The sequence below is a fragment of the Anabrus simplex genome, chromosome 1, assembly GCF_040414725.1.
Source record: "Anabrus simplex isolate iqAnaSimp1 chromosome 1, ASM4041472v1, whole genome shotgun sequence".
NCBI classification, from domain to species: domain Eukaryota; kingdom Metazoa; phylum Arthropoda; class Insecta; order Orthoptera; family Tettigoniidae; genus Anabrus; species Anabrus simplex.
The window spans coordinates 435,231,792-435,242,082 of NC_090265.1; the positions used below are offsets into that span (position 1 = coordinate 435,231,792).

The 10,291-nt window shown below is 39.1% G+C and overlaps 1 protein-coding gene across 1 annotated transcript in view; it reads right to left on the reverse strand.

The window, feature by feature from the left end:
* The window catches only part of LOC136867026 (hemolymph lipopolysaccharide-binding protein), a 34,486-nt gene extending 25,846 nt beyond the window's left edge, over window positions 1–8,640 (reverse strand). Inside the window, exons 1-2 of the mRNA XM_067144126.2 lie at window positions 8,517–8,640; window positions 1,276–1,422 (exon numbers count right to left, since the gene is read on the reverse strand). Of these exons, the coding sequence (XP_067000227.2) occupies window positions 1,276–1,422; window positions 8,517–8,573 (204 nt within the window). The 5' untranslated portion in view covers window positions 8,574–8,640. The remainder of the gene's footprint in view (window positions 1–1,275; window positions 1,423–8,516) is intronic.
* Between the last annotated feature and the right edge of the window lie 1,651 nt (window positions 8,641–10,291).

Consider the following 10,291-nt stretch of genomic DNA (forward strand, 5'->3'; position numbering starts at 1 on the left):
CAACCGAAGAGAAGACACGGTGCCCCTTGGACAGAGGAGCGTAAGCAGGCCAACTCACAAAGAACGAGGGAAATTTGGGCTCTAAAGAAGGCCAAGTTCAGTGTCAAATGCGACAAGACTTAACGTGGTCCTTGATGGCCCCAGCGAATTATATATATATTGTTATTGGCTTAAATTCCCTCGTCTGGTCTCCTACGTTCTTCTCAACTTCCCTATATGACAAGTTATATGATTCTGTACTTCAGCATTTTGGTGGTCAGCGTGACTTATGCCTTCATTCCCAGTCGTTTCAACACCTTCGAATTCCACATTCTGATCGCCCATGAAATGTGAATAACCCTTCTGTACACCCACATTTCAAACGCTTACAGACCATTACAAAGAGTTTGGGTACGTCATAACAATATTATTGGTTTTACGTCCCACTAAGTACCTTCACGGTCCGAGACACCTGGGTAAGCGTCCATTCTTCCGTTCCATACCGTAACGTTGGAAAGATGTGGACGCAGACTGAACGGAGCCTATTTCGAGTTGACATCTTGTAGATGACCTGTGCGTCTGTGAGTATAGAGCCCTACCTAGGATGAACTCTGATGTTGAAGATGTAACAAACACCCAGCCTCCGAGCCCAGGAGAATAATGGACTTGGTCATTGAGGGTAAGAAAAGTAGAAGGAGACCAAGACGACGATGATTAGACTCACTTTCTAATGATTTAGAAATAAGAGATATTTATCTGCACGAGGCCATGAGCTTGTTAAAAACAGAGGAGTGTTGAGGCATTTTGTAAATTCACAGAGGCTTGCTGATCGAACACAAAAACCCATAACAGACTACAATGAAGGTGTATGTATGTTTGATATTAATCAACAGTCAATACGATATATGGCATTCATTTTTAATTCTTTAGATATACACAGCTTTTGAACTTCCCAGAAGTTTTAGAGTCAGACAAAAGTGGTGTCATAAAACCCTGATGATGATGATGATGATGATGCTTATTGTTTTAAGAGGCCTAACATCGAAGGTCATCAGCCCCTATATAAAACCCTGTCAGCAGTTTCAATAGCAAACACATTTTTTAACAAGATGTATACAAACTACACCATGGATAAACATTCCTTTCACAAATTATTTACCACTATGAGTAATATATATAAACAAGCGTTTTTCTCTTTTTTCCATTTATTTGCCAGATTCTGCATGTATTCCTCCATTCTACCTTGGCCTGTCAAATAAAATGGGGTACAATTCGATCTATTTATTTAGTGCTTACCTGAGTTAGTTGGTGGCCTGTTTCGTTAACGTAGTTGGTGATTGACACTTTGATTGCTCTTGTGATGGGTTCTCTACAGGTTTGCAGAAGCGTGGCCTCGGAACCAACAATAAGCAGGAGAAGAACCGATATCTCCCTAGTCAGCATCTTAAGAAAATGATAAAAAGTAGTTTTTCACAGCAATTATACCACTTCTCGTAACTAGGACTAGGTATATTAGAGTCTAAATGGGACTAATAGATCAACATGTACAAAACCAATATCACAGCAATTTGCATGACAATCAAATTATCAAGAATTAATTTCCAACAGGAATACGAAATTTCCCTGAAATATTATTGCTTTCCTCCACCATTACCAGCTTTGGCAGTTGTGCTATACAAATTATATAAAATGTTTGGCTGTCGAAAATTATTACAGCACAATTATCATAATTACAAGAGTAAATCTCCATTCCAATCAATATAAATAGGAGAAATGTTCGAAATACTGTCTTCTCAGTTTTACTCTAAAATATGTTTCTTTTTTTTTTTTTTTTTGCTAGGGGCTTTACGTCGCACCGACACAGATAGGTCTTATGACGACGGTGGGATAGGAAATGCCTAGGAGTTGGAAGGAAGTGGCCGTGGCCTTAATTAAGGTACAGCCCCAGCATTTGCCTGGTGTGAAAACCACGGAAAACCATTTTCAGGGCTGCCGATAGTGGGATTCGAACCTACTATCTCCCGGATGCAAGCTCACAGCCGCGCGCCTCTAGGCGCACGGCCAACTCGCCCGGTAAAATATTTTTTTTATAGTGCTGGGATGTAGACTATTCATGCCCCAGTTAGGAGGTGGACTCCTTCGAAATGTGGTGCTGGTCAAGGGAACTCTTCGTAAATTAGATTATATTTATTAACACCATGTATCTCACTGGATATCAGAAATGTGAACACCTGCGCGAATGAAACAACAAATTCTACAACTACAGAAGACGAGCAGTTTGGGGAGGACGTTCTCTTTATTGAAAACCACATTTTATTTGTATTTGTTAAGCTTTGCATTTAAAGTCATAAATTAAACGAAATAATGTCCTGATCCTTGACTGCGTACCAGCCTTCGGATCAGAGGGTCCTTGGTTTGCATCCCGGCCTGATTAGTATTTTAGCCGCGTCTGGCACGGAGGATTGAATAAGAGTGGTAACACCACTCTACCACTCTACCAACCACGATAGAAATATGCAATAATGAAAATATCCCTCCAGGTTGGAATGAGGTCACCTGGTCATAAAAGAGGACCAAATCTACATGTGTGACACTTCGCACCTGATGCTTCACCGAAGTGTGGGAAATAGAGGAAGAAGAAGAACCCATGTCCTCATATTTATAGTCAGTCTGTGCTAGTGGCTCCCAAACTATGCTCCATGGTGTACCAAATACTCTACGAGATGCCTCTTAGTGCTTCTGGTAGAGTATGAAAGGATAAGGAAGTAAAAGTCACCAGGTCTTAAAATTGTGAATTTTGTGTGACATTGAACCGTGTATCAGTGAGCAGAGTACTGTCGGTGCTGCCAACTGTAGGGACATTTCTCAACGTGTAGGGATGTTTGACTCATTTCGTTATAAATTATGGGCACGAGGACGGATGTCTGACTCTACTTCAAAACGTAGAGATTCTTCAGCCAAATACTCAGACAGCAAATAATGAATAGCTATTTATGAAACAGCCACATTAATTGTTGTTTTACGTTACGAGTGAGATGTCCGAGCAGCAGCCGAGGGTAGAATTTCGAAACTGCTTATTTTAAATTATACACACTATTACAGCATATCAACGCAGTTTATATCACACCACGCACTATGTACACTAGGGCGATGTTAAACGTCTCATCTAAAAGAACTAAATTTCTTCCTTGATCTAGCTGGTGACTGGCTGTGAGAGAAGGCCCAGTGTTTCTCAAACTTTGCTTCAAGTATACCACCCTAGGCTTCAAATGTATGTGACATACCCCCACAGTAAATCTAATTATAATAAAAAGATAATATTAAGGTGCATCAAACGTTATTAAAGACATTATTATGGCATCGTTAATGTATTTATGTTATTTCGTTTAGTCATGCACGGATCAACACGATGAATAGCAACATAAAAAATAAATTGGCACATGGTAAAAGGGCCTCTATCGAATCAACCCAGTTTTTAGAAAAAAACCGAAAAAACGGTGTCTAAGCAACCATATTTTTAAAACTAATTTACTGGAAGGTAGTACTTATGTCAACGTTACACATTTTTACTATTTTAACATATTTGTATGTTTAGTTCTAGGTTTAAAAGCTGTGAACTGAGGCCCTTGTAGAATACTGCAGAGTTTGAACAAAATAAAAACAGATCTGCTTTGCTTTTTAAAATATGTTTACTAACAGTCAAATATTATGAGTATCATATTTATATAAAGGTAACAACCACTCAATCCATCAGTACAAAATATCATTTAAGTTGAACTTAGTCATCGTTTAAATCAATCATCATTGCTGATTTCAGAACTGTGCCAGTCTATAATTTCAGTATAGAACTCCAGAAACTCATGATGAATGAATGGCCGTAAATTTTTAATGTCATTTACTTTGGCAGATTTTATAGGGACTTTGTTCAGCGGGTAAGCTACTTCATCTGTAAGCATAACTTCTGAACTCCGGGTTGTTAGGTGAAATGTGTGGGTTATCACAGAATCAAAGAAGAGTCGTGCGACAAAATGGAATTTAAACCTGGAGTCGTAGGTAAGGTACATGCATGTATTGATCATAAAATTAACTTTTTTGTCACTAGGAACAGTCTTGGGTTTAGTTTCTTGTGAGATACAGTTCCTTTCATTGTAGCGTGCCCACCAATTTTTGAACTCGACATTTTCTGCAGATTGAACTTCTTTTACTATGCACTAGTGACTTTTATTTGACTAGTTGATAATGTTAGTCATTTCATGGATACCATAAATGCTGTCGTGTATTTCAGTGCTTTTTTTATTATGGCGACATCCCTATCACATGGTAAAAAAGAATGTCCTCGGACAGGAAAAGTTTTTCAAATGTTTCAAAACGCCTTGTGTCCGTCAAAACCAAAAGCCCTCTATGTATAGCATGATTTTTATTTTGTTTTCCACAGTTGTCTGAATACACATGGAGCTCTGTGTATTGTGGGGGGACACTATTCAAAAAGTCATAAACAAGTGAGCTTACTTCATTCGACCCTTTTCTTCGCTACACCTTCATGATACAGATAAATAACTGCTTCATTTCTTTTAATGTCATGTATACAAAACACGCTGGTTTTCAGCTGCCGTAGGTAGAAGGTTTCTTGGTCAGGTATTTCAGGTAGTTGGACATTCTGCATGTAATCAAAACAGATAACGAGGATACGTGGTTGGTTTTTGGTTTACACTTCCCTTTTCAAACGAACATAAAACTTTTGGGCTTTTCTGTCATGAACTAAAAGCTCCGCAAATGCCACTCCTTTAGCTGCCACATTTAGGTGGTGGGGAGGACTTTTTAACTTGACTCTCAGTTCGTCACAAGTGCAACAAACAATCACTCTGTAGTACTCCAAAATGTAACATAATTTTCATCAAAAAATCTTGAAAAGAATGATTGGCTACTTTCGTTGTTTGGATTCTTCTTATTGCGAAGGGTGCACGATAGTTTTTAATCACTTTGCATCTAAGTATTTATAAGTATTTCATGCATAGCGGGTTTGTATCAGGCAAGTGGGTTTTTTCACGTGTTTTCCACGTTTGTCAAGAGGACTTTTTACGCAATACTTTCAAGGATTTCAGTCTCTTAACTCTGAATATGAATGGAGAGCTAATAAAGCTTTAAGACATACCTGTTGTTTGTTTGATCCTACCATCACCTGATAAAAGTGTTTCTCTGGCATATTCTCCTTTTCGAGGAAGTCTTCGTTGTGCCGCAAGAACATCAATGAAATGTTGCAGATGCAAATATTGCCAGTCTTTGGAGGACAAATCATAAAGCTTCGCCAAAATATCAGCTTCTTCATCTTCGGTTATGATTTCAAAACAATTCGTTCTCTTGCAATTGAAAGAGAACATCAACATTAACAACAGAGACTAAAAACACAAACAACAACACTTTGCGTATGTTGAGTTAGGCACGGATAGGATCAAACTTGGCTCTATTCTTTACATTATAAATGGTGTAGGTATCAAAGTATTTAGACCTGTGTTTCTCATTTTAAAAATTGATTCCAAGTTCAAAATAACAAATTTCTGTGTGTAGATTAGTTTTTATGATATCTAAGTCAGAATTTTTAAAAATTGGTTGCATTGTAATTACACTGATATATCTTACCTGCAGGCATATCCAGGTGTTTTCTTAGGTACAATAACACTTCCTTTTGTGTCGGCAAATTCTTCTTTGTAAACCATGGCTCTTTTAATTCTATTCCCCTTCCAATCTTTGTTGCCTTTACGCTTCTTACCAACAGACTCTTCACTATTCTCTACTAAATTTTCTATTGATATTATCAAGTACAATAAACTTAAATGTTTTATAAAACCACAGTAAAACAAACGTTTAATTATTTTTATAACACAATACTGACAGTGCGACAGTGTAGGCTTCCTAAGTAAAGGCAGGTTAGAAATAAGAACACCAAACATGTATGAGAGGTGTACAAGCGCGCGAAACAGTCAGGCAGTGTTGCCACCCGTGTATGCTAGATGGGCCCCAGTCATGGACTGAGAAACTTTTAGCGCATGTTAAGGATTTCCCTAGCTAATATTAGATAACCCGCGCGTGTGACTCAATCCCTTTTTAGCATAGACAGTTGAAGCTATCCTATAACATGCGATTTTCATGCTTATCTCAGTTTGCCATATCTTGTGGCAGAGGCCCTTTCAGCATGTGCCGATTCAAAGGTGAAATTGACAAAGTTATTTCACCAATTCAAAACTACAGAAAAGTAATAATTATTGAATTTAAAAACAAAAAAGTAACTTCAGAGCTTTGCCTGTTAAAAATTCAAACGTGCAAATGTAAGGGTGTTCATGAAAAGTTGACTTAATGGGAAATCTGAGTCCGTTTTCGTGATATAATTTGAGCCATGTTTGGCACACTGTACTAGTAGTTACAATGATGTAATTTTCTGGGTTTAAACGGCGTCAGATCTTATTTTTAATTGTAGTTTGATATGAAAACTGGACTCTTAAATATGTAGCGGCAAAGGGAAGAAGTTCTGTCAAAGCGATATCGTGGAGCTGCTCCAGTCTACAGCTATTAGGAATGTCGTAGACAAAAAGTACCCTTTCAGTCCTCTAAAGTAACATCAGTGGTACGTGAATCCTCAGTTGATAAACAAAGCCGTAAAGACAATGCTCACGAAATGGTTCCATTCTATTTTTTTGCTACTTGCCTTACGTCGCACCGACACAGATAGGTCTTATGGCGACGATGGGACAGGAAAGGCCTGCGAGTGGGAAGGAAGCGGCCGTGGCCTTAATTAAGGTTCCATTCTTTAGATTGGTGCTAACCCTTGGCGTCGCTGATGTTAAGACGGTGACTCTTCATATCGTCCTTGATGTTCTTAAGCCATTTTTTTTTTGGAGTAGGTCGGTGGATTTTCCACTGGGTTGGTCGTTGTCACCAGAAGAGTTGATAGAGTTGGTGCGGTGGTCGAGTGATATTCATTCGACCGAACCGTTTCAATCGCCGTCTATGAATGTATTAATTAACATGTGCCTGCTGGTCGCATCTTTCAATAATTCTTCGTTTGGATCACTCTCGCTTATAGAAATACCCAGTACCTGACGTGGGCACCGCAATTTTCTTCTTGTTCCAGAGGCACCATTAAGAGAGGCAAACTCTACCACTGTCTAACTCTGCTGTTAATATTCGCCGAAGTTGCCACTTCCGTGTCATTACATACAGATGACAGCAATAGCTCTGGTATAACATCCAAGATCAGTAATTAATTTATATAATAGTAAAACCCTTTAAAAGCTGGGACTTACATTTGAGAAGACATAAACGCTATGGAATTTTGTTATCATTGCCGACGTTGACTAATTTTACAAAATACGGACACTTTGGTCATGAGACTCCGTGGAGGATTCTGGAGGAGTTTAAGATGAAAGCTTCAGCTGTCACCTCAATGCCCAACCACTTATTATATACTACCATGTTATTCATGAAGTTGCATTTCGCAGCGTGTAGTAGTGTAATAATAATAATAATAATAATAATAATAATAATAATAATAATAATAATAATAATAAAATTAATAATAATAATAATAATAATAATAATAATAATAATAATAATAATAATAATAATGTTAGTTGTTTTACGTCCCATTAACTACTTTTACGGTTTTACGGAGACGCCGAGATGCCGGAATGTTGTCCCGCAGGAATTCTTTCACTGCCAACAAATCTACCGACACGAGGATGACGTATTTGAGAATTTGAGCACCTTCAAATACCACCGGACTGAGCCAGGATCGAACTTGCCAGGCTGGGGTCAGAAGGCCAGCGCCTCAACCATCTGAGCCACTGAGAATAAATTAAACTGAAGGCTAAAGAGACAATTATTATATGTAATTCTTAATTACTAAAAGTCTGTTTCCTTGGCTGAACGGTCAGCGCAGTGCTCTTCGGTTCAGAGGGCCCCGATTTAAATTCCCGGCCGGGTCGGAGATTTTAACCTTAAATGGTTAATTCCCTTGGCTCGGGGACTGGGTGTTTGTACTGTCCCCTTCAATCCCTGCAAATCACACACCATACATAACATTATCCTCCACCACATAACACGCAGTTACCTACATATGGCAGATGCCTTCCATACTGATCGGAGGGTCTGCCTTACAAGGGCTGCACCTGACCAGAAATGGCCACAAGAAATTATAATAAATTACAGCCCGGCTGAAAAAGCAATTTCGATGCAGAATCCGGCATCATCTATGCTTAAACCACTGAAACTCTCTTCAAAGTGACATTCTGATTCTGAGTTAGAGAACAGTTCTGTCGGTGAGTCACACATTAATTGAGATATTTACATATTACATTACTGAACAAATACTCGTGTAGCTGTAAACCGTTTTTATACACGAAGAGAATATTGTCAGTTCTGTTTCAGTTCTAACGACTATAACAAAACACAAACCAGCAATAGCTGAACAAGTGGGTTGGTAGTGAAAATACCTTTCGTCAACTGAGTTTTAAAAGTTTGATAACGTTAGCGATATACAGTACCTTGGTCATCTCGAGTGACTGATGGAAATTAGTGCTGTCTTTGTCATTGAGATCCATTCGGGTCTCAGATTAATATACTTCTTGAATCTAAGAGGGAAATACCCGCACATCACAGATAGCTTGTGTGATCTTGACTGAATGAGGGTCACGATAAGGTTTATCAAGTCTCAATAACGTAACCATAATATACAAGCACACTAGGACAGTCATTGATCTTGGCTTTATTCATTAATAATCTTTTAGCAGTCTTCCCCAGTCTTTTAACACATGCGCGCCCGTTTCCGAACCGATTTATTTATACCGTAGTTTGTCTTTTCGTTTTTAGAACAGTACCTTTTATTCTACTGCTATATCTTTTCACTAGTCTTTCTTAATGCAAGGTTGTATAAAATAGTGAGTGGGGAAACGAAATTTCCACACTAACAAAGGAAATACCCCAGGTAGAATGGCTAATACCGACTTGGAACGTGTTTAAAATATAATGTTGTAGGCCTACTTGCTCCAACATCAAGTCAGACTATTCGTTTGTAAAATTACATGTGCACCCGCTGGTGCTATCTTAAAATCCGCATACCTGCTTCGCTGCTTCAAAAGTGTTCAGGCAGTTCGAGTTAGACCTTTGCAGAGCTTATCAGTTAAGTACAGGTGATTATGGCAGACATTAGTTGAATGGAGCCAATTGACCCTGTATAGGTTGTCAAACTGCTAGGGGAAAATATACGTACGACTTATGCACCTGAATGTGAAAATATAATTGCAGAAACAGTTTACATGCACGATATGTGAAACCTTAATGGAGACGTAACAGAAATGCATACCGACACATTGGGCAATATTATTGTAAGGAAAGAGAAGAAACTGCACTTGGTTATGATAGTACCAACAATTCCGAAATTACCGAGCTCGATAGCTGCAGTCGCTTAAGTGCGGCCAGTATCCCGTATTCGGGAAATAGTTGGTTCGAGCCTCACTGTCGGCAGCCCTGAAGATGGTTTTCCGTGGTTTCCCATTTTCATACCAGGAAAATGCTGGGATTGTACCTTAAATAAGGTCACGGCCGCTTACTTGCCACTTCTAGTCCTTTTCTCTCCCATCGTTGTCTTAAGACATATCTGTGTCGGTGCGACGAAAAGCAATTTGCTTACAATTCCGAAAGTGAAACTTCAACTCATGCAAAAGAAGGATTTACAAGTCAGAGTGAATACGAACAATTACCTCCAAACGTATCAAGATCGAGTGTGTATTGATGACGTAGTACGAGAAGATATTTGTTAAGATTCTTATAATCACGGTTGCAATTTTTACAGGAGACTAGTGGAATACTATAGCTTCTGTCTGTCTGTCTGTCTGTCTGTCTGTCTGTCTGTCTGTCTGTCTGTCTGTCTGTCTGTCTGTCTGTCTGTCTGTCTGTCTGTCTGTCTGTCTGTCTGTCTGTCTGTCTGTCTGTCTGTCTGTTAGGTCATCAGCCCAGAGGCTGGTTGGATCCTCAAATAGCACCACCAAAGGTTATGCGGTTATAAGGAAACCCTTAAAACCAATGGCAGCACCAAAATGAGGCGTACTAGGCAAGAAGAGGAGTGAGGCAGTTTGCCATTACTTTCCTCACTGGGTCAGAAAGTACTATTGCAGCACGACTGACCCTATGAGCAGCACCTTTCGTAACACTCAGATGCACTAGTCGTGCTCTGAATGTCATTACTCAGCACTACCAATACCCCAGCAACTTCCATATTGTCACAGCCATGGATGATGACTGGGACTTCAGTGGAAGCTAC